This window comes from Balearica regulorum, chromosome 2 (genome assembly GCF_011004875.1).
Source record: "Balearica regulorum gibbericeps isolate bBalReg1 chromosome 2, bBalReg1.pri, whole genome shotgun sequence".
In the NCBI taxonomy this organism is placed as follows: Eukaryota; Metazoa; Chordata; class Aves; order Gruiformes; family Gruidae; genus Balearica; species Balearica regulorum.
Genome location: NC_046185.1, coordinates 143,263,946 through 143,288,703, shown reverse-complemented (window position 1 = coordinate 143,288,703; position 24,758 = coordinate 143,263,946). Strand labels below are relative to the sequence as shown.

Genomic DNA, 24,758 nt, shown 5'->3' with positions numbered 1-24,758 from the left:
GGCTGTTTGCTGCACTGCTTTGTGGATGAAAGTTTTCCGTAAAGTTCAGCAGGGGTAAGAATGATCAGTAATTTTAGAAATTACACAACCTTATTACCTCAATAAATTACCTCAAAGTTCAGCAAGGGGCAATCTTCATTCCAAAAAGGATTTTTCTTCTGCTTTTGCCATTTTATCCAAGTTTTCCCAAACTTGGTACCCTGAGAAAACTCTTAATGAATGCATATTAGAGATTTGTTAAAGCATAGCTAAAACTTTCTAGGATTTCATATTGTAGAAGTGCAACTCCTTATAGGATCTGTGCTAACTTGCCTGTGCATGTGCTACAGCATGAGAAGGGACTTCCATCTGAAAAGGGCCAAAGTTAGATTGCTGCTGTAACATACCCTTCAGGTTTCAGGTGATGGTGATTCGAGGCACATGACAACAAGGATGCTATGTTTTCCCTGAGTATATTCAGTGCTTGTATCATATGCAGAAAAAGGAGCCTGACAAGGAATTTGGAGTGTTCAGGAAGGCGTTGGATAAGGACATTGGTGTGTATGGGCATATATGGAGGGTAGAGGCGTAGGAGTGGTTATGGAGGGCTAGGAGCGAAGGCCGTATCAGCAGTATTAGGGAGAATGGGCAAAAGTTTAGGAGTGCAGGACATGATCTCTAATATTTGGAGCACAAGGTCCTTTTGGGAATTCAAATCTTTCTGTGGAGTCCTCCCCATCCTATTTCAGCAGGTAGGTGTGAAACTCACAGATACCCATGCCCTACACACAGCTGATCCGTTTTGGCATGGAAGCTATTACTGTTGTTACTGTTTAAACTGACTTACAGAAGTCTGTTATCTAGTCTACCTATTAACAGTATAGCTACAGATGAATCTGTATGAGAAACATCTGTATCATTAGGTGTTTTAGAGGAAGAAGCAATATTATATACAATGAATTTGAACCAAGGTGTCCTGTTAAAATTTAGCTTTAGCTGCAAAGACTGCTTCTTGCACTTCTTTTACTCTTTTTTTTTATGGGGGTGTTTAGTGTTGCCAGTCCTGACAACTTACTTGCGAGTCTCATAACCTTTGTTCTTGTCCTGAAATGGTTAGAATTTGGCATTTATATGACAATTATCTTAGCCTTTCAAAATCAAAGTATATAGTGAAGACCTACTTAAACTTGTGTTGAGGATATTGAGTGTGTCTTGTAAAGTACTATAAAACTTTTTTCTTTTGACCAAGTAGGGCAACCGGACCCTAGGGGGCTTGACACATGAATTCATCTTGTGCTGCTGGTACTGGCCTTCACAGAAATTGAAAAGGTGGTGTCCCCCTTCCCAGAGCTGTGAAAACTGTGATAAAACCAATTAGCCATCTGTGCATGTATTGTAATTGGTAGTTCGTGCTGTCATGGGCAATTAAAGAACAACCGGCCTTTTGTGTGTTTATCTCTCAACGTACTGGTTGCACTGAGGTTAATGAGACTCCCCAGGAATATAAACACCTCAGATATAAGTGTGGAGTACGAGGTATATATTTTTATTGTAACATTTCAAATAGAGACTGTTTATTTGGAAAGTGTCAAATCTGTGGCTGGCATATGAAATTCAAAGGGAGCCATAAGACGTTTTAAAGTGACCTTATGCTTGGGTTTTTTATATCACTGTGGTTTCAGTGGAATCTTAGATGGAATTCTTCTTGTATGAATTTTTATTGCCTTAGTAATTGTATCTGTTAGTACTCATTCTTTTTTACATTTTAAATTATTTCCACAGCCATTTCCGAGGACAGGCAGATATCCTATTAGACATACGAGACCTCAGTATTATCAGCTCTAAAAGCGTTGCAGGATTTTTGTCAGTAATTTTTGTCAAAATTGTGTCAGGCAGCAGCCATAATGTTATGCTGGAGTACCTCACACGTATACGTTCTCTCAAAGACATCTAATTCTGTTGGGAATCGTACCTCAAAAGAATTGTTCTGCAGCATTTACATTTCTGAGGCCTTCAAACCTTTCCTCAGTGAAACTTTTGAGTTGCAGTTTGTCCTTGAAACGCTCTAGGGGAAACATAATTTATATGTTTTGATGCTTCTCCTGTTCTAGACTTCTTTTTCTACTTACCATTCTTAATTAAATGCAGTATTATTTTTTATGGTAAAACTTTTGTTTTGCTCCTGATCCTGTAAAAGGTTTTGTAAACAGTGGGTTTTATCCAATAAAATGGGGATCTACACATAAAGTCATAGAGTATCTCAAGCTGGAAGGGACCCATAAGGATCATAGAGTCCAACTCCTTGCTCTTCACAGGACTACCTGAAACTAAACCACCTGAGTAAGAGCATCATCCAGACCACCTTGAAGTCTGACAGGCTTGGTGCTGTGACCACTTCCCTGGGGAGCCTGTTCCAGTGACCGACCATCCTCTCAGTGAAGAACCTTTACGTAATGTCCAATCTGAACTTCCCCTGATACAGCTTCATCTCATTTCCTCGGGTCCTGCCACTGGTCATGTACATCTATTTGTAGTCTGGATTGTTTTTCCTTTGGGTGACAGCTTAAAAGCTGAGTAAAGATTGCCTAATGTTACGCAGGAGACATATGGTTACTCGGCATTATGTGAGGCAGGCACACCCTGGTTGAAGAGGGAATGCTTTATTTGAATATCAGACACTAGATAGCATGAGAGAAACGATTATATAAAGTTACAGCAATTACATAGTTCAGATTTCAAACTAAAACTATGTTTTAGAGAAAGAAAAGATATGTTATGGGTGAGAGCACATAACTAAAATGACAAGTCCGTGTCTTGCTACAAGTTTCCTTCTTGGCTTTGTCTTTTTAATAGTTAGATTCACTACAGTTTTCTTAATCAGTTCTCCTCTTACCTCTCAACTGTTCTGCTTCCCAATCCCTGCACTGAGACAGAAGGCAAGGAAGGGTGGGGTTACCTCCCTCTCACTTAACTAGGTGACCAACTTGGCCATGGCTGCTCATCTGTCTTCTCAATAAAGAATCTAGTAGAATGGAGTCCTATTTTAATGACTAGGCTGCTAGGGTAATACTAATTTTATTTTTAAGTTTCAATTAAGAAGACATCTTATTAATTGGAAGAGGAACAGAACAATCAATCAAGTATCAGTGATTCTACTTCATAAGAGAAGTTTCTTAACATCCAGAATATAAACAAATTGTGTTCAGTGCTGCATAATTTTGTCCATCAACCACATAGCTCGTGCTGCCTCATTTTTTTGATAGTTTATTGTTCCTTTCTAGAAAAGAATGTAAGATTTCTCTAAAGAAAATATCTGAAACAATACGTTATTATCATTTTAACTGCATGTAGATAGTCACGGGACCTCTTAGATTATGAGGATGACTGATGTAAGGGGGTTTGGTTTTGTTTTATGGTACAGTAAGAATTCTTTTCATAGTAATCTGCTAAATCAGTCAGACATTAATATAGTACGAGGTTTGCTTTTTCCCCCAGAAGATTTTGCAAGTGGGTTTAGTCTTGTGTGAGTTCTGAATAAGGAAGTAGGTGTCTGAGCACCAAGGCAACCATGCTTCAGGAGACATGCATGGCTGCATCATTCTTCTCCTGCAAAATAGTTTGATATGTGCAGGCTTTCGATACCTTCTGGAATGGCCAAAACAAAAATAGTGAAGTATAAAAGCAATGATGTATGGTGTTTTTGATATATGATATATGATATATGACTAACTTATACAAGTGTATTTTTTCTTGGTGTTTGGAACCAAACAGCCCCCTACCCCCAATACTACAGAGGGCTCTCATGCAAAACTGTAAATGTTCAGTATTTTATAGACTGTCTCTCTTGAAACATTGTGCTGTAAATCGTGGAGTGGTGATTTAAGTGGAAGAATATATCCATTCTCTACGTTCAACCTGTCAGTTCTATATAATCATTCACCTGTTTTGTCTTAATTTCTTCTCTTTTCTCATGTGGTAGGGAGTCTTCAACTTGATAAAAGAGAGATAGATATAAGCTAGATAATCAATGTATTTTTTCCATGTCATTTAACCAAGAGAAGCTTCATTTACATTTGAATTTGTTAGACTGAAAAAGTATGTTTCCTTTAAAACTTCTTACCAAATTCAAAAAATTACTGAATACCTGAAACAAGGTAATGGAAATTCTTTTTCCCCTCTGAAATTAATATTTTGCTCCTTTTTTAATTATTAAAACCTTTTGAGACTTCTTGAATTTTCTTAATAGGCCATATATATGCTCTTGAGATGAGTAGAACAAATCTGTTGATGTATAAATCCATTCCAGCCCTCTGTGTAGCCACTGTGTGCTCCATCACATGAAAATCCATGTTCTTCTACTTCACAAGAAGATGGTAGGGCAGAGTTATCTCCAGGGGGTCTATTTAAGAACATAGTCTAATGGGGTCCAGCTCCAGAGATGCTGAAAGATGTGGTCTGAGGAGGAAAAGAACATTTAGGTGGAATTTTCTGTGAGAATGGGTGCTCTGTGAACATGTAAGCTGCAGCAGCTGTGCTACCACTAACTGTATTTTTTAGAGACAGTTTTTATAGTACAAGGAAGAGACTTTTTTTCTCTTGTCCTTTCTGAAGTTTTCTGTCTTCAGCAGCTCACCCCTCCTGAGATGCTTTCTATTTCTCTCCTGAGATGTCCTGGGAAAATAGATAAGCTGCTCAACATGCATTAAAGCTTTATCAACTTCTGGACTGAAGTGCCCTTCAGTGAGAATGCCCAGGTGAATGCAACCCTCTTGTCTGAATTACTGAGATAAAACAGGACAAGAAAAGCAGTCTGCAAGAGGCTAGTGACCCAACTGGTAAAGAGTTTTATAGGTCAAACCCAACACTTTGTATTTAACCAAAGAACAGATTAACTATTAGTGCAATACCTGAGTTCTGCTGTTTGTTTCCTGTGAGCACTTGACTCAGCATTACATCAAGTAGAGGTTTGACATGCCTTTTTGATGTACATCATTCTGTGCCAAGTTAATTAGTAAAGAACAAGGGTATGGTTGACTGCAATGAAACCCTTGTCCATTAGGTAGTGCAGCATTCTAGACAAATATAGCTGGAAGGAGGGGAGATGTTCCTCACAGCTGCTTCTCATATTTGATCATGAGAACAAACAGTATTCCTAAATCAGGTTTTACTTGAATGTTTCTATTTAATTTTTTCTCAGCAACTTCTTTAATGATAGCACACTATCATCTAACCTAGTGTTTTGCTATCTTCAGATTTGACAAGCGTTGTGATTTGCATGATGCCTAGACGTTTGTCACATCTAGCCTCATACTAGCTACTATGAAGAAAATTAACTCTATCCCAGCCAAAACCAGCATAACTTGTGAGGAGCCTGGAATAACTGCTGAAATTATCTCATACCACATAACACCATATTTAGGATTAAATGTCATTGTTGTGAAGTTCTTTTATTAACAGTTGCAGTTATCTCTGAATAATCTCAGAACCAACTGCCTGGAGAAGGTATTTTGTGAGATTCCCTCCCCGCTTCAGGTTGGGTATTTGGATACCAAATTTCAGGAAGGTCAGAACTTAGGGAAATTGTTCTGCCAGGATTCTGCTGGAGGTGTATGTGGGCAAACCTCAACTAAATGCAGTCATTTAAATCTCTTGAGTTCACTCATTTGGGGTACTTCAGAGTCCTACATGAGAGAATGAAGACAAGAAGAACTGTCACCATGCCTCAATTCCCTCTTACTGTGAATGCCAGTGAAAGAAGATCTATTTCTCATGTGGTTTCTAGGTCAGTACTTTATTAGATTTTTTTTAAAGAACAGTCCTCACTCTTCTGCAGGTAGTCCATCAACCTCTTTCAATGCCAAAAGAATCATCCTTACTTAATGGAACAGTTGTATTCACCTCAAGACTCCTTGTCTTTCATTGAGAAAATACATACTAAATTAAATTTTGAAGTAGCTTAAATTTTGGGCAAGGCAATCCAAGAGCCACCTTCTCAAGCTGTCTGACATTCTGTAAAAGTAGTTTCTGTGTGTATTGTAGAGGCCACAGAGGAAGCTCTTGAGAGTTCTAATTAATTTTCTGACAATAATCTAGATGAGGCCTGAGGTAGTTGGCCATATCTCACGTTTGGAGTGCCTTCAAAGTTTCATCATTTCATAGTCTAGATTGGCTTAAGGCTATCAAGTTGTTGGCTGCTTATTTCCATATAACTTCTACCCTTTCCACAGGAGACACCAGGGCTTTGGCCTGTGGAACTTGAATTTGTAGATCACATGATCTTTTACTATGATCCTCAGTGATTTTTCACCTTAAAGATTTTTCACCTTGAATTTTGATTATCCTTGTTAATGAAGCCTGTAAGGGAGGATTAGAGACAGCTGAACAGTGCTGGTGAAGTTAAGTCTTTCACTTGCATGTTGGTAGTTCAGTTCCAGTGCAAGAGTTGTCAACAGCTACTCTCATCTGAAGATGATTGCATTACTGTTCTCATAACAGGAACTCACCATCTGATTGCGTGGCAAGCTTAGCAGATAGAAAAAGCCTTCAGGACTGAAATTGTGGCTCAAAGGAACAACACTTAGTCAAGAAGAGTAGCATAGATACAGATTTTTCAAAGTGGGCAGTGTAAGCATGTAACTTATTCTAGCTTCTACATCATAGGAATGTGGAGGTTGATTTGGCTTTGTGGGGTTTTTTAACTGCAATGGCCTACATTTTGTGCATGAATCTTGTTTTCTAACTAAAAAATGAGTTGGTGTTTTTCCATTGCATTGTAGAAAGATATCGGGTGAAATAAAAAAAACCCCACACAACAAACCCACAAAGCCTTTCATGTGAGTATCTCAAAGGGAAAACGAAGGGAAGCTAAATTCCATTGCTTTCAAATAAGACAAGAATTTCAGTGCATGACTTATTTAAGCTTGAGAAAGATGAAGGTGAACTCATCTTTTTGTGTTAAGTTTTAATTCATTTATAGAAAGCTTTCTTCTTCTAGCTATAATTCTATGGATGACTTTGAAATGGGAGATCACTGAGTTTCATCCTTGTATGAGATCAGCTGTAGCAATATATGTAACTTGAAAAGGAAATATTTTCAGGGATTCTTCCCTGGGGATTATACTGGTACATATTAAAAAGCTATTGGTAATTCTTTATAACTCTCCAAAGAAATACTTCGTAAACTGTGTCTCTACTATTCATCATTAAAATTGGTGTCATCGAAATATTACTACCCTTTCCTGATTAGCTAGATTTTTATTATTTTTTTTCTGTATTGCATATATGAATATTGTCAGCTATGTGGTTTTAGGAATTGTCTGTCATAGTAGATGGGTTAGTTTAAAGCTACTCCACTAAGCTACCTTACTGATTGTTATCACCTTCCAGACAGAGTGCATGCATTTGAATTTTATACCACTTGAGTTTTTTGTGGTGTTTTGAAAAATGATTGACTGAGATGTTGATTTAAATGTCTTTTTTCCTTTTTCCTTTTTCCTTTTTTTCTTTTCCTTTTTTCTTTTTTCTTTTTTTTTCCTTTTTTTTCTTTTTCTTTTTCCTGGGTAGTCTAGGTTGTGGTGCTTTGTATGCAATATGTTAGTAACATTAAGACTTAGCACCTGAACGTGAGGTTATGTGTAAATACGGGTACATCAGGCACTATGGTGCATTTTTTTGTCTAGAATTTTATTCATGTATTTCAAAGATACCTCCATTTCTGTAGTGAAATGTTGCTACTGTTGACAGCACACGTAGCTCTATGATGCTGAATATGAATGGCTCTGCTATCACTTACTGTCTTTCAGTTGGGGATGAGGAATTTAGGCAGACAAGATGCAGATTGTTTTACCTGACACTTGGTATAGGCTTCATACGCTTTCCAGATAGGCCTTTTTTTACAGCGTAATTTTAATATATTATAAAGGCATGAAAACAGTACTAGCTGAGATAGCATTCTGTCTATGTGTAATAGCTGAGTTTGGTTTTTGCAAGTATGAATGAGATGGGGCTGGGAGAAGACTGTTTATTTTTGTATAGCAAGGCATGCATTGTTATTGCAGGGTAGGGTGTATTGGAGTGCTGTTTTGCATCCATGCTAGATGCCCACCCCCAGTGGAAAAGCCTATAGATCTGCTCTCATCTTTAAAGTAGACTAATTATGAAATTCCATCCCTTGTCTGAGCTCTGCATCTGGTATCTGTGTGTATCAGCTGCTGATCACACTGCAGATCTGACTGCCTCGGGCCTTTGCATTTCTTCACTTTAAGTACTTTGGGCTAATAATTAGGGCTAACAGAATTCTTTAGAATAGTCCTTATATACTAGCGTTAACTAAGAGCTGAAAAAAAAAAGTGAGGCTTGGAAAATAGTATTCAGCTTCCCTAAGAGGAAATCCTAAATCAAGTTAAGACACCAAATTCAAATTCTTATCATAGATTCACTGCACCAATGTGTTTCATTCATCTGGATTATTTTATTTATATGAGGTCTTTGCCAGCATAGCAAGGAACACAGAAGTATCAATAAGAAATAAAACAATCTCAGTGTAACTGTATTAGTGTTCACAGGAAGATGTGGCTTTGCTTGGAATGTTGGAGTTAGATTTTCCTATTACACAGAAAGAGCATAGTTGTCCAAAGTCATTGCATTAACCTTTTATATGCAAAGAATGCTTACACTGAGTTGAAAAAGTATTTAGACTGATTTGAAGTATTTTTTAAATGTGTAAAATCATTACGCAATGTTCTCCATGTTGTTGTTCCCTTTGAACTGGCACTTTAAACATTCTTAATAATGCAAAGCATACTTGACTTGAATCTATAAACCCATAAAATCTCTTTTTTTGGTCTTAAAAGTTGCAAAAATAATTGGCACTGTGTTACGTTGCATTTTATTTCAGATAGTGACTTTTTAAGGGAAGTCCCACCATAGCAGATAATACAGATGGTATAGTTCAAATATTGGTTTTGTGAAGCAAGTTTAACAGCATGTTGTACTTGGAATAACTTGTCACGCATTCCACTCTGCAATATTATCCACTGCTTCACTTGCCATCTTAAGATAAAAATGATTTTCTTTGCATTCAGCATATTTTTGTCACTGCTGGGTTGTTTTTTTAAGGTCATGTCTTGTGTACTCTATGTATTCTGACTTCAAACTAAACCCAAACTTACTAATTTAGGAAAGGGGTCATATCTTGTGATCGCCTGTGATAGCAGGGAACTCAACTGGACTTGGACAGGTGTTGTCCCACTCAGTCCTCTGTTTCTGAGTACAACTTGTTAAGCATCTTGTCAAATCAATTTTTATGAAATATTATATGAATATTATATATTCAATCTGCAGTTCTCAAAATGGCAAGGTATATGTCGAGAAGTGGCTCTCCTTAGTCATGCAGTTTCTTCTATAAGGAGAAAATAGGCTTATGCAGGCATGTAATACTTGTACAAATTACTGCATGTGGTTATCACTTCTTGGAGAGGGGGGGACAGCTGGCCTTCTTTCTCCCTTGCTTCTGCTTTCCCCTGCTCTCCTTTAGATGATTTAATGTAGACTAATGGAAATAGGGCATTACTCACAAGTTATAATTGAACAGTACGTAGTATGACCACACAGAGCACAAGGTAACTACTGGCACTCTTTTCACTATGCAGTATTAATAAATGATGGTTTGCATGTTTAGTTAATTGACCATCATCAGAGCTGTGGCATTGTGTAATCAGTCTGTTTTAAGGATAGCAATTTGCAGATGACGGTGTATCTATTATCTTGAAAAGCTCCAAAGATGCCTCTTTATATGTGAGAAATTGTTCTCAAGCGCCACAGAGCATTTTAGAGTCTGCCCTGGCACAAAAGCAGTGGCATGATTTAGAGTACTGATAATCTGGAGCTTTTACTTGCAGCTGGTTTCTGTGCAGAGTTTTAAATCTCAAACTCATGGGTATTTGACTTCTTTTTTTCCTCTTTTTTCCTCTTTTTTCCTCTTTCCTTTTTTTTCCCCCCTTTTTTAGTTTTTTCTTTTTTTCTTTTTGTATTTTATTGAAACTTTTTTTTAGCTCAGTGACTCTCCCACCCCCTTGGAAAACAAACCAGTCCCATGGTACAGGAGGCTCTGTGTGGTCCATCAATTCCAGGTGTAATTCTCGACTGACTTTGCCTGCCAGCCAGGTTTCCCAATCTGGTTTGAGGTACCATGGGCAGCAGCAGAACACATGTTTGTGTTCCAGCCAAGTTGTGTTCAACCACAGTCAGCAAATGGGCTTGGGAGCAGGGGAAGCGATGGGGCTAGCACAGGGGAAGGAGGGGGAGAGAATAGTAGGGAGTCAGGCAAAAATGCTAGGAGGCCTGCATGGATGAACAAGGAGTTCCTAAGAATTCTCAAACATAGAAGTACACAGAAGGTGGAAGTGGGAACAAGTAACTGGGGAGGAATACAGAGACATTGTCTGAGCACACAGGGGTGTAGTTTGGAAAGCCAAAGCCCAACTGGAACTGCATCTGGAGAGGGATGTCAAAGGCAACAAGAAGGACTTTGATGCAATAAATGCAGATTTTTTTTTAATGCAGTAAAAATAATTAACTTTAAAATGTGGGAGGGTTTGGCTTCTTTGAGTTAGATCCCATTACTTTGTGGACAGTTTGGCTTGCTTTCTGTCTCTGTGCCCAGGCCCAACACCTTGCTTGCTTCTGGAATGCAATTCCCTGTTTCTCTGCCTTCTGTGTTCCCTTTCCCCGTGGCTGTCCACCACTTCTTCCTTAATGTAGTGCCTCGCTTTTGGTACATATTGATCTCTGCAGGTGCTTACTCACTAGCTATTTTGTATCTGAGGATCCTACTGTCTTGTTCACCCTTACCCTCAGACCAATTTGATGTTGACAGAATAAGGACAAGAAATGTAAATGTTTTGAATGTATTTTCTCATCATTTCACGTGGAAGCTTTTTTTCATGTTTGAGACACCTGAGAATAAAATTTTTGCCTACAAAGTGAAAGTAATCTTTTTGTTTTTTTCAGGCGAAATGAAACCTTTCTATCTATCTGCTTAAAAACCAAGCTAAGAAACTGAATAGTTTTCTGGAATATGCCCCTGTGACTAAGGTTGGGAAGTAGATGAGGGGAAAAAAATAACAAGTGCTGCTTAATTTTGGGGACATCTTGTGGAATTTGCTCATGCCATTCAATTTTTATCATCACTGAAGCCATTTGTGCTGGATTTGGCCGTGAGCCTTGAATCAAGAACTATTTAAGCATGTGGTTAAGCCTTGGTGACTCTGGTGGGACTCAAGCAAATGTGTGGGGTTCAAGCATGCCATGCTTTCTTCTAAGTGGGACTCTACAGAGGAGTCTGTTTATGATGGTCTCGTGATGTGGGTCACTGGGGCTACCCAGGCTGTGAACCAGGGCTGTGTTTCACATGCTAGTTCCACCGCACCTCCTCGTTACATAAAGAAGAAAAATATTTCTATGTGTTCAAGATGTCATCTCAGTTGAGCTGTGTTCTTTCTCTCCTGAAGGTTTCACTTCTGCACACCACTGTTCTCTGTCCTAGCCATAGTCTGTCCAGCGCTCCCCCAACCCCCGGAGGTTTCTGGGGAGCCAGGAGCCATCTGAAGCACAGGCCAGCAGGGGCTGCTGTAGGAGTAGGAGATGGAGGAGATTCGCTGCCTCCCTTTTGGAGAAGCCCTCCTTGAGGGTTTGCTCCTGCTGCCCTCTTTTCCCTCCTACCACACCCAAGCTCACTTGGGCTCAGCAACGCCTTCCCAGCACGGAGCAGGTGTCTGTCACTTACTCACAGCTTTGCGTATTTTGTATGTTCATAAATTAAATACTACGTTTCATTCTTACAATGCTAGAATTAACTTCACAGTTCATATTTTGGCTCAATACATTTTTAAATGCTTTTTCATGTTGTTTCTGTAAAAGTGGACAGTGGCATTTGTAGTGCTTATTTCCAGATGCCCTTACATTATGGCTTTAATGTCATTTGTCACTCAAGAACTTGCTGGTTTCCTTCAGTTCTGGGACATAATTGAATTGAGGATGATTTGTTACATCCTTTTGATTGAATGTTGATTTTTTTTTCCTTAATTCCTATGAAATCACCATTAGGTATTTTGGCTGCAGTTCTGTATTGGGTTGAGGCAGTGCTACATTGTAAATCAATATCTTTTCAAAAAGACTGCTGTAAATTGCCTAGATAGCATATGCATGGTTACTTTGGCTGCAATGCTGCTGCAGAGCCTGGATACTCTGCCTTTCTGGGAACTCCACAGGCAAGTCCATCATATATTTAAAAAAAAAAAAAAAAATCTTTTTAGGAAGAGCATGGCATTGCTGGTGAAATTTAGACAGAGAAATATTGTACCCTCGGTGCTCATCTGTACCTTTTATATTTTATTCCACTGGGATTACCCTGTCTTGAGGGATTTCTTTGTTTTCTGCTTTAGATTTCCCCCTTTCTTAGCTGTAGTACAGCCGTACCATTTCAGCTTGCTAGTGCAGAAAGATGTTGTGAATTCAGTTGCTGAATGAGCCCGGCCTGACTGCAAACACTAACATTGCTAGAGAGATGCCAAAGAGTTGCAGGTGAATCGAACCTGATCTGGGCAACAGCAAAACGGTAAGATGGGGCTTGTTTAAATCTCTGGGATTAATTGGGGGCTGGGGTTTCCCGTTTCAACCTGAAGCCTAGTTATCACATGCTTCCAACTTGAGCAGGGTTCATTCTGTGCATGTCAGGATGGGTTTTCTCGGGAATGCTTAAAATCCAGGCAGAGGGAGGCGGTGGGAAGCTGGGAACGCCACATGAGACCTCTCGGCAGCCACCCTGGTGAGACTCCCCGGCAGCACTGCCTGCGGTTTGTAAATATCAGGGAAAAGGTAGGGGAAGGCTTAAAAGCGATGCTTTTCTCGGTACAGCTTTGTATTTCTCTCTCCGGAAACCTTATTTATTATTGTATTAAGAGGATAGTATGGGCAATTTTTTCCGATATATGCTTGGCTGAACGCCCTCTGGGACGAGTGAGTGAAGGACGTGATCAGCCACTTTTTCATCTCTGCTAACAAGTCTGTGCATCTTGCTAGATCTGAATAAATGTCTTTATCAGTTACAGACTTGCTTGGTGGCAGAAGATAAAATTAAAATGATCCTTTATAAATGCATGCTATGTCATGGATGTCAGAGTATCTTTTTGCCTTGTTAACCTCTGTGATTATTTTATTTCTCTTGCATTCTGTCTTTATTTAATAAAACAAAAAGTGAGGTAGTCATTTTAAATAGTCATTCCTGAATGCTTATGTAGGAGTGTGTTGGCAGCGGTTTGGATCTTAGTGGAATATTTCAATGTATGAAAGCTTAGAGCAGCAGCAGCGTGTTCAGGGAAAGAGAGGAGGAAAAAAGCAGCAGTTATCATTAGTGCAAGACAGAAAGATTAAAACGTGGCCATTCTATGGAATAATTTGAAGTCTTTTTGATGACTTAACTAACAGCTAGTGTGTTTCAGTTGTAGATCAAGCCATAGATTAATCTCAACACAAACCCAGTGGAACTGAACGAAAAAAAATTTCACCATGTGTTCTAGCGTTTAAAGTAAACCAACTGTGGTAGTAATGGTAGACTGATGAAATATGGGTTTTGCTATTACTAGTTAAGGGTAAAAGCAGAGGGTTTTATTTCTAGAGGAGCATGTTTATACTTTATGCAGTATGCGAATTATACTCCAAGCAAAGATCAGTTATATATCAATGTTGGATCAAATGGCTAGTCTAACAGCGGTTCATGTTTGCTTTTTCTGTATTTGCCAGTTAAGGAGGTTTTCTTCTCAGTCACTGAATATGATTAAAGGGGAAGGTTCAGTCCTATCTATCTCATTTATTTTCTGAAGGTGTCATTGTTATTTTGCTGGTGTTCCTTATGTAAAAAATATTTTCTAAATGTGTGACACTACATTGCAATGTAAGTGATGTGAAGTGGGCTGTTTCATACTTTATACAAACTTGATTTGCATAGTTTTGTCTCAGAAAGAAGAGATGCTTTTTTTTGGTCAAGAACAACCTTGAATGTTTCTCTTACAATAATTATTTCAGCTGCAAGCATTTTTTATGGAAGTTTTTCTTTGCTTATACTGTCATACCTATTAATAAATTGCAAACCTTCAGTGCATTTGCCATTGTTTAATGCATAGAAGTAATCCAAACATTTGTCTTTGCTCTCATGTTATATAAAGAATGAAAGTCCAGAAACTCTTAGGGATGTGTGATTTTTTTAAAGTATATTTTAAATTAGGATATTAGTGATATTTTTCAGTGATATTTCCTCATCTACATACATAGGTGAAAGTTGTTGCTTCCACCAGCTTTCTTCCTCCAAGTGTTTTTTCTCCCCAAATGTAAAACCAGCAGCAATGTTTGTTGTGTTACTACTGTCTCTGGAGTTCTCCCATTTTAGTTAGACCTTAAGAAATCAGGAACGTTTTGGACATTTTTATGGATAAATAATGTTCCCTATGGTAATATTTAGTTAAACGCAGATCCCAAATCAACTGGGCGTGTGGGGGGGGAATAACATATAATGTGGACAATGTGCCCAAAAGTTAAGAATGCAGATGGGAAATGTAAGAAGTACAGAGTTTCATAGGCAGTTAGTGCCGAGTGCTCTATAAAGATTACAATCTTCTCTGTGTGGATCAGTTTTGCAGTGAGGCTGAGGTCTGTCACAGCAGGAGATAAGGGCTTACCTGAGGAGTGAATGTTTGCCGTAGTCTCCTTCATGTCTCCGACTCTAGATAGAAAGACACTTCAAAAAGTTGGAGTTGAGCAGGCTAAAAATCATCAATATGTTACATTTAGTGTAAGGAGGTTAGCCAGCCTTTGAAGTCCTATAGCAAAAATGGTCACCTAACTATCTCTTTTTAGCTATTTTCCTGCATAAATCTTAAACAAAACCAAACAAAAAAAAATCCCTAAACCCAAACGCACACACAGTTTTTAATGTTTTTTCCCCTCACACTGTAAGCTCAGGTGGGCTATTTAAAAAGCCAACCTGTGAGTAGGTACTCAGTCTGAGGCAGGCAGTTCTTATTTCTCCCAGAGACCCCACAGAGGAGCAAATGGAGACTGCTATTACAAGGGTCTGCGACTAGGCTGCGGTACAAAGACATTAAGATGCCCACTCCATCCCAAGGAGTAGCTGCCGTGGGCACCGCAGAGTGAGTCGCGCAGCTCCGCTGGGCTCTCCACCTGCTGAGGTAAGGGATTAATTCGTGCTTTAAGGGAAATCCTGGCACGGTGCTGGCCACCACTGAGGTGGCTGTCCCATGCAGGTTTTGGTATGCTGGCCTGGCATGACCTGCCTGGTTAGTAGGAATTTGCTGGGGTGAGAGCTTGTGCGAACGCTCAGCCTGGGTGAGGTGAGCCTTCAGAGGGAAATATTTGGTGACTTCTGCATGAACGTGAGACTAGATGTGCCACTTAAAGCTCACCGGAGCTGTCAAGGAGATCCAGACAGCTTTGTTGAGGTTATTTCCCTTTGAACTCCTGGCAAGGCAAAAATATTCAGCTGTCAGGCGGTGCTATACATGATTTGTAATTCAGGTTTGATAATACTAGGGTTAAAATTTTCCTCAATGTTTCAGGTACTGATACAATGATAATTACAGCTTACAAACCATGTTGAAATGAAGGAGAGTATCCTAGCAAATATTAATTGAAACAACAGAGAGACTGTGATACGAGTGCTCCAAAGGTTGTTTCTGAATGAAAGAAAAATGTAGCTGGTGTTCTTAATTTGGAAAGAACAGGTTAAATATTGTGTTTTCTGAGCTTGAGTTCCCTTAGATAGGTCTGTACTGGCTTCCAACATCTTTGATTAGGTTTTTCTTTCGGTACCATGGCAGGAAGGTACGTGAATGGAAAGTTGGGTAGTTAAGGAACAGACTCTTAATGTCTTCATTGTTTTTAATCCTGCTATCACAACGTTGATGTCAGGACAACTTCTCCCAGCAGCAGCTCCATCAGTCATGAAGTGCTTCTTCCATGTACATGATGACTTCTGGGTTTTGGTATAGTTTAGTAAATACCTTTCCATGACTACTTTTTGCTTTTGAGATAAGTTTATTGTATATTGTCAGAATAATTGATTATGTGCATCTTTTTTCACGCATGGCATATTTTTCACTGATATCTTCCCTTCCACTCCCTGATATAAGCCTATGTATAATACTGGATGTAACAATTTAGCAAGAAGCAAGTGGTGAAATAGCAGTTTAGCATAGTGTTGGATGTTGAATTCAGGGGGGGTGCTTTTGTATTATAATATTTTTGAATCAACAGCATAAACAGAGCATTTTACCTTTGTAAAAGTAAATTTTGGGCTTTTCCCTCTATTGCTGGTGAACTGAAGTAGTATTGTGATCTTACTCTTTTGTTTATCATATTTCTGAGTGGATGGGCTTTCTCTGAAGTTCCTATATCAGTTCTGGACTGGCCCACAGAGAATGTAGAAGCAGGCAGTTTTATCTGTCAATTGTCATACTTTATGATGGTGTGCTAGTCAGAAATGGTGTAAAAAAATGTGGGTGGGGATTTTTGTTATGTTTTGCAAAAAAATTTAGAATTTATTATTAGAATTTACAGTAGAACTTGCTTTCTCATCCTGCTGACTAGATCTGTTGCAGCTTCTGATTGAAAAAGATCTGTGATAAAGTTCAGCTAGACTTTATAGAAATGTAAAGTAATCTAAGCTAGTAGCAAACATTGTATCAGCAAGCTTTTGACCCAGCCTGTATCATTCTATCCTGGAAATTGTATAGGACTCATGTTAGTTGTGTTTCAGTTTTGCTGTGTAGGATGCTTGTAATTTAATACTAAATTGTATACAGTTTGTCTGAAGAGGAAAATACCAAATGTTGCTGAGTGAGCAGTGAGGAAATAAAACCACTAGAAAAAAGCATAATGCCTGTTTATATATTGTGAAAGCTCAGCTTCATTTAATTCATTTCTGATGCTTTTCAGTCTACAGGCTTAGTATGTTTGAATATGTCCTCTCCAGTTTATTAAATCTTTGTGTAAGTGCAAAGAAAATATTTTTAAACCTGTAGTGAATATGTGTAAATTATGCTTGCCCAGACTTCCCTGTAAATAGTGGGGGGGTTTTTAATGAACAAATGGGTTCCGTTGTTAAATATAGGCTGTAGAAATGTTATTTTAATGTCATGCTGAAGAGTTGTCTTGGAAAGTTCTACAGCTTAGTGATGGGGGTGGTTGGTTTTTCTGCTGCCCAGGAAAGCGGTGAAACCACCAGTCGTAACTTTCAAGTTGGCAAGGAATTCCCTGTAATTGGCAAAGTAGTTCAGATATACATAAAATTATATAATTATAAAATGTGATTATACTGCTGGTAGGCAGCCGTGCAGGAAAAGCCGTGCAAAATACCTGCAGTCAGTCACAGTTTTGTGAAATATTTTCATAAGAAACTTAATGTGTTGTAAGGATGGAGGACTCACTGATGTTCTAACTTTAACAATAGCTGTGATTTTTGACCAATTTGATTCTTGGGATTTGTCGTTCATTGAAAGTGATTCAAGATGAACTCACAGCTTTGGAGGTGCAAATTGCCACCAACTGCAGAAGGCTTGGCTGTTTTGTACTGTTATAGCTTTTTCTTTAGAATTGATTTGAGCACAGTCATAAATCTACTGCAGCACATGTTTTTGCTGGAACACATCAAAGCAGCAACAGTGATTTTCACTTCTCTGTTGAAATACCTAGTTTTTTTGAAAATTGAGCATTATCTCTATGCTCTTCAGAGAATTCTTCTTGTAAAATTATAGTTGTCCTTTGTATGATGAGCTCTTCTCCTATCAGTTTGAAACCTCTCCATTTTAAGTTTTATGCATCTTTGCAAGAAAAGATATACTGGAATGTTCTTCATATTCTGAATAATTTTGGTTACTACAATTTTTATTATGCCCCCTGACAAAATTCTGAATTATGGGACATGGTATGTTTGTAGAGGTTCTGCCACTTTCTTCCAGCGTAGCACATTATGTACTGAGAAGCAAGTTCCATTATGCTTCCTTACACCTTTTTGCCTTGAAAGCTATTGTGCTACTGCATGTCTGACAAACCTGCAGTAGCTGCTAGAAAATTCCTTTAAGACTTTTCTTTCCAGTTTTGTAGAATTCTGTAATGATGTCATTTATCTGAGGAAAAAAAAAAAAAAAAGGAAAGAAAAAAGAACAAGTTAAAAAAAAAAAATTCAGGTGTATATGAGATCCAAACACAGGTGAGGACTCTTTTCATTTAATTGTCTGTGAAGCTGGACTTGTCATCCTCGTCTGAACTCTCAAACTTCTGTGAAAGAAAACAATGGCAGAAAGGTCATGGATGGCCGTTACTAAGATTTCTTGGAGTCTGAGTTGGAATATAGGTGATTCAAATCTCTGAAGAATACTTGCACAATAATGACAAAGTTGAAGCTCTTTTTCTGTCTATACCTTTATACTGTGCTGATTTGATAGAGGATACCTTGTCAAATTCAGTGGTTTGGAAGATAATATGTAAGGGAGCAGATCTAGAATCGCTCAGAGAGTTTGTCTTTGCTTGTGACATTGATCTGCCTTGGAAGATGCATTTCTCAAGCTGTAGGGTTGTTGACCTCAGGTATGAAGCACCTAAGAGCAGGAGAGATTCCTCTCTTGGTACTAGAATGAAACTTTGAAGTGCATTAGCAGAATGAGATAAAGTACTCTCATTACCTAGTTTTTTCTCTAGCTTTTGTTAAAGATAGTAAGAAAGAAACTTTGGAAGAGGAGGAAGGAAAGGAAAGAAGAACAAATGCAGAACAGAGGGAAGGGAATGAAGTAAGTAAATTTTTGTGGGTTTGTTTTGGTTTTTTTTTTCCTTAATGAAAGAATTGGTCTGAATGAAAGAAGAAGTGCCAAACTAATTTACCATTCTAGTCTTGAATTATTTCTTGGGAAGCATTTTTTAAGAGTCTGCTGAAGATAGTGTGAGACTCCCATTGATTTGTAAAGATGGTACAGCATGCTGCTTCAGTGCAATGAAGGTTGTTGTCATACCTGACAGGAAATGGTTGTAAAACCTTTCCATCTGAAAATGCATATATTTTACACAGATGATTGTGTAACCTGTCCCCTTCCTCTTTCCATTTTATAAGTGCTCTTCAGCGTACACGTGCAGGTTGGTCTTGAGTTCTTAAAGTATCATTGTCTGATTTTTCTGTCTGAAACAAACTCACTGGTTCATTGTAATTAGAAATGAAGCTTTTATCATATCTCACTGCTTTCATCTGACTTCAGGCTCACCAGATAGAAGAATTTAGTCAACTTCTTAACTGAGTAGTTGGGGTTAAGTCTTAAACTATCAGTTGCAGTTGACCAGATCTGACCAATAGCAGTATTTCTGTTGCAGTCTCTGCAAGAACAATTCTTGGTTTTGTTTTGCAACAGAATTACTTGATGATACCTGTAAAAGGATCAAGAGACTTGTTAAGATAGGCAGCAGAGCCTAAAGGAACTAGGTAGAACCTATTTTCAAGTCATGGAGTTGTTTACCATTTATTTTCTTAAAAACCTTACTGACAGCCTCAGAATTTAGCAGGAATAGGCATTTTGCTGTCAAGTCACTCAAGATTTCTCACACTTGAACATGGCAGGGGGAAGACATACTGCATTTATGGATACGCCTTTGATAACTTCATGATTGAGGGGAGTGTTGGAGGATAGCATAAAATTATAAACCTGTAAACTCAGAAAGACTTAATATAATGTTCGTACAAAACAGCTAATAATGCACTTATGGAAAGAAAACTGCATAAACTTGCACTGGCACATGTAGCCATCTGTTGGAGCAGGAGGCTGATATGGGAAAGGCATTGAAAATATTTTTTAAATCTTTATTTTTAAATGTTGTTCATATGGTTACAGAGGAGGATAGACAACAGATACAAATGGGTAACTAAGTAAAAGAGTATAGAAACCACCTGTCACAATTTCATGGGAGAGTGTTTATGTTCAGACACTTTCTCCACCACTCTGCTGGTTACCAAGGAGTCGCTGGCTCGTGCCCGGCGCTGGAAGCTGCCTCTCCCACGCCGACCCCTCTGCTGATCCGCTCCGCTGTCCTCCTGCTTGGTTTGCTGGAGGAATGACCCTCCCGCTTCTGGATGCAGCAAGTCTGGAACCAGGTTAATGGAAGCAGCAGCCTGGTTGTAATTGCAGGAAAAGCTTGAATGCCATATTGTACACCACTTTGTGGCAAACCTGAGCATCGCGCAAGTAAAAGGAGAAATTTATTTGCTAGCCTTTAATACTAGCACAGTTGTATTTTGTGGCATAAGTACAGAAATAGAGCTCCTTTGAGTTTCTGTCTCTTTTCATGTACGTTACAGGCTGTCAGGACTTCTGCACGACCTTCAGCCGAGACCCTGTCCTTAGGTGACTCCTCCTGAGGACTGTTGTCGCAGAACAGGATTTTGTTTTGAGGATATATTGTAGGCTTTTATATACCTAAAGTCTATGCAAGTTCTCCACAAAATCAGACCATTTTTCCCTGCGAGGAGAGGAACACCACTTTTAATGGACTGAAAACTCACTTTTCTGAAGTTAAACTGTGCTATAAACAGAAAAAAATATTAATTTTAGAAGTGCTCAGCTCCATCTTGCCATGTCCAAGGGACATACAATCATGTGCAGTAATTCCTGACTCCCAGGATTGTGCTTGATTCAGTAATTATGCTAATTTTAGATATTAATTTACCAGAATATATATGTGCTATATTGTAGGTTTGGTGGGACAGCGGGGAGGAAAGAGTTGTGTAAGCACTTCCCATAATAACTTTCAGCATAAAGCTTTATTTTTCTTTGATTCAGATGTTTAAACTTCTTTTCAGATTTGTATGATCTTGGGTTTCCTACTCCAGGTCTGATCAGTTGGCCTCTCTGTGAGAGTGACTTGTTTCTCACTTGGCAATTCAGCACAGGCATTTAATCTGCTCATTGAGTTCAGTGTTTCAGACAAACACAGAGAATTAATGTCAGAGCTTCCAGTTCAAAAATTCTTCCATCTGGCACTTCAGTGACCTTTTTATATTTGCTTTCTTCCATATGACAAAGACAGTTGGTTTAACATCAGCTTCGACTTCAGAAATAAAACAGCCATTTTTGGAGAGTGCCTTTGAGATGGGCTGTGGGAGATATGTGAGTAAGTTTATGCTAGGTACAGCAAGGAGCATACCGTATCCTCAGGTACCATTTTCAGTCTCCGAGCTCTGTTTTCAGTTGCATTTGCTAGTCCATAGCTGGTAATCTCTGTGTCCATATAAAGTTAAACAAATACTACCTGAGAATATGAGTTACGGTTCCGGGACAGAGTTGAGCCTGTTACCCCCAGAGGTTACTAAAGAGAAACAATAGGCCATCAGGGCAGGAAATGAAATGCCTATGCTACAGTCATTTTTTCCTCCCATCTTCCTTCCTTCCTTGTGTGACCATTACTCCATTTCTTGTCCTTTGTTTTTTCCCTCCCTTTATTTTTCTATCTCATACAAGTTCTTATGCTGCTCTTTTTAGCTGTGCCCATCAAATGTTCAAACCGAAGAGCTGGTGCCAATGATTACGGGGAAAGGCGAGTGTTGAAGGACCTCTTTCAAATTTGGGTCTGATTGCGCTGGTAGTTCCAGTATGAATTCGCTGGTGATGTGCAGCATTACATGGTCTACTTTCCCTTTCACAATTTTATTCACTCCCCTATCTCATTACTTGTTCTTCCTTGATCTTTTCCCATATCTTAGCTTTCTCAATAATTGAAGTCTTTTCTAGACCTGTTCGTGTTTCTGCTTGTGAGTGCAACAGTGTTTGCCGAACCTCTCTTCTCAGGGGCGATGGAGAGTCCTACCAGCTGTGCCGAGACGTGGACAAGACCTGTGGTTATAACGGGAGCCATCCTACTGCTTTGCTCTCCAACGAGAATGATTCTCCAGATAGTTGCATTTTTTATTTTAAACAAAGCTGCTTATAATACTCCAGAACATTCCCAAATTGTGTTTTATAAGTAGCAAATGTCAAATTCCAGTGCTGCCAGAATCTGCAGATGACTTGTGTAGTTCTCAATTGCCATGGTATCGAAACACGATAGAAAATAACACGCTTATAAAAGATAATGAAAACTTGTATCCAGATAGGATTTTTTCAGTGAAAATTAATGCTGGCCTTATGCTCTCAGCAATTCAGCTGTTGGGTTAGTAGTCACTTGGCTATTTATGTTTTTTTCTTGATACATGTCAGCTAAATGCAAATGCTGAGTCTTGTTCTCTGTAATAATGAGATTGTTGTGCTACCTTCCAGAGGGCTTTGGCTCTCCAAATGATAATCTATATCTTTATAACATTTCACTTAAAAAAGACCAAGTGCTTTACAAAATTAATTAGTGCTCCCAGTTTCTCCTTGTGATAGGGGCAGGATTGTATTATGAACAGACAAATGGAATTGTGGAGAGGTTAAGTGACTTCCTTGCCTCAAGTCACTCAGTAATTTATTTATTTTTGCTTCACGAGTGTTAGATCTCAGGTTTCCCTGTATTGGATCCTTTCATACTACTTCTCTTGGAATGGTACAGATAGGAGAATTCAGATGTTTTCTTGTGATTTTTTCAGTAAGAATTTTGGATGTTTGCTCTGGAATTTACCCAACCAACCACTTTTTCCCGGGAGGCAATGACAATAGAGAATAGGAAGTGGATGGCAGTTTTTTAGCATTTTACATAAGTCCACAGGTAGTAGATGACCATAGTAAACATTTGTAGAATGTTACCTGTAGGAATTAAAAAACAGGTATAATGCATCTTCCTTAAAGATGTGATGAGCTTCAGAGTAGTATGTCTTTACACTATACAAACATTTTTAGATTTTTTTTTTCTTCTCTGTGGTAGGATGTCTGAAGTGTCATGCCAAAGTTGATTGTTCTTTGTTACTGAGGATATCTTTATTCATATGAATAAATTCCACTGATATGGGACAGCCTATCTTTTACTAAGTACCCTAACAGGTGATTAATTCAGGGGACATTCATGAGTGTTTTAAAATTCATGAACCATAAGGACTATAAATTACTTACATGTTTTAACTGATCACTCTCACTCTTTAAATGCTACATTACTTTGTGAAGTAATGTAAATGAATTAAGCAATACTAAATGAATGAATCCACCAACCTTTAATTCTAAGAATCCTGTTTGTTTGGGACCTCTTAATTCAGCTGACAGCAATGAAGTGAAAAAAATCTTGCATTGAAACTCTATCACAATAACTAAATCTGATAAATAATATTTTTTTCTCAATAATTGCAAACACAGATTAAGCAATATTGCTTGAAAGGATACAAGGTAATTAAAATAGACATATTTATTTAGAAATGGTTCCATGAATGGTTATATTGATTTTTATTTATTTAATGGGGCTTGTTACGGACTTTATGCATGGAACAAAAATACACTTCTTGTGATATCAGTCTCTTAACTTCAGCATTATTTTTTTATATGAAAAATTTGGCTATTTGCAGACTTATATCTTGAGATATGATAAATATTGTGATGTTAGGGTGGGGGCTGTAGGAAACTGTAGCCCAGTGATCCCTACTGATGTAATGATGACTAAGTCTGTTTATCCTGGAGCAGCCTGGGGATCTTCTCAAATTGATTGTGATTTCCTTTCACAGGAAAGCTGGTGAGGGACTGTTTATCAGGGAGTGTAGTGACAGGACAAGGGGTAATGGGTTTAAGCTGAAGGAGGGTCGATTTAGATGAGATGTTAGAAAGAAATTCTTTACTGTTAGAGTGGTGAGGCACTGGAACAGGTTGCCCAGAGAGGTTGTGGATGCCCCATCCCTGGAAATGTTTAAGACCAGGTTGGATGAGGCTTTGGGCAACGTGGTCTAGTGGAGGGTGTCCCTGCCCATGGCAGGGGGGTTGGAACTAGATGGTCTTTGAGGTCCCTTCCAACCCAAACCATTCTATGATTCTATGATTCTATGAGTAAGATGAGAGGGGAAAAAAGACTGTCCAAGCTGTTTTGTTGTCTGTCATGCATTGTCTTCTGATTCTGATCAGCAGCTAAGAAAGTGGCAAAGTAGAATCTATGCTATGCTTTTCTGTGGTTCTAAAATTAGGAAATTTGAAATGCCCTTTCTTTAATGCTCTGGGGGTGTGATCATGGTTCTTTTTTACTTTAAATAAATAAAAACACACAGAGAAACACTAACTTTTAATACCAGACTGCACTAACTTTTGTGGGGCTGCTTTTTCTTTTGCTTTACATTGCCAGAATTTGTTATAGCTCAAGTAATACTGGAATTGACATGAATGTTCTTACCTGCTAGATAAATCTTCCTTTCGCTATTTCTTTCAGAAGTAGGGAAGACCTCTTTGGGCAACTGCAAGGTGGGTCTTTGTGCTACAGGTTTTAAGTGGCAAAATTACTTTTGCCTCATCATCTCTCTTTTTGTCTTACCTTTTTAGTTGATACCATGTAGATAATTGTGGACAAATTAAAAAGTGGATGTATTTCAGTCATCAGGGTGTGGAGAATGTATGAGATACTAGCGGCTGGTCTGCTGACTACTTGGGGTGTTGACTTACTGTTTGGCAGCAGAGTGAGAAACAACTTAGGGAAATGCAGTTGTGTAGTTAATGTTAGTGATCCTTACATGAGAAGTGTAATGGGCAGGATGCTCATGGAGAGGTGCTTCTGTTTAACCACACCTGGGCTGA

The 24,758-nt window shown here is 38.6% G+C and overlaps 1 protein-coding gene across 5 annotated transcripts in view; it reads left to right on the top strand.

The window, feature by feature from the left end:
* CDK14 (cyclin dependent kinase 14) overlaps positions 1-24,758 on the top strand; it is a 320,956-nt gene that overhangs the window by 53,733 nt on the left and 242,465 nt on the right. Inside the window, exon 1 of one of the 5 annotated variants that reach the window (XM_075746220.1) lies at positions 12,468-12,595. The exons of 3 other annotated variants lie outside the window; for them this stretch is intronic. Coding sequence is in view for 1 of the 2 variants with exons in the window: in XM_075746219.1 (XP_075602334.1) it covers positions 12,781-12,855 (75 nt within the window). In the remaining variant the exon portion in view is untranslated. Of the gene's footprint in view, positions 1-12,467; positions 12,596-12,671; positions 12,856-24,758 lie in introns of those variants that run through there. One more of the 5 variants, XM_075746219.1, reaches the window with a different exon arrangement.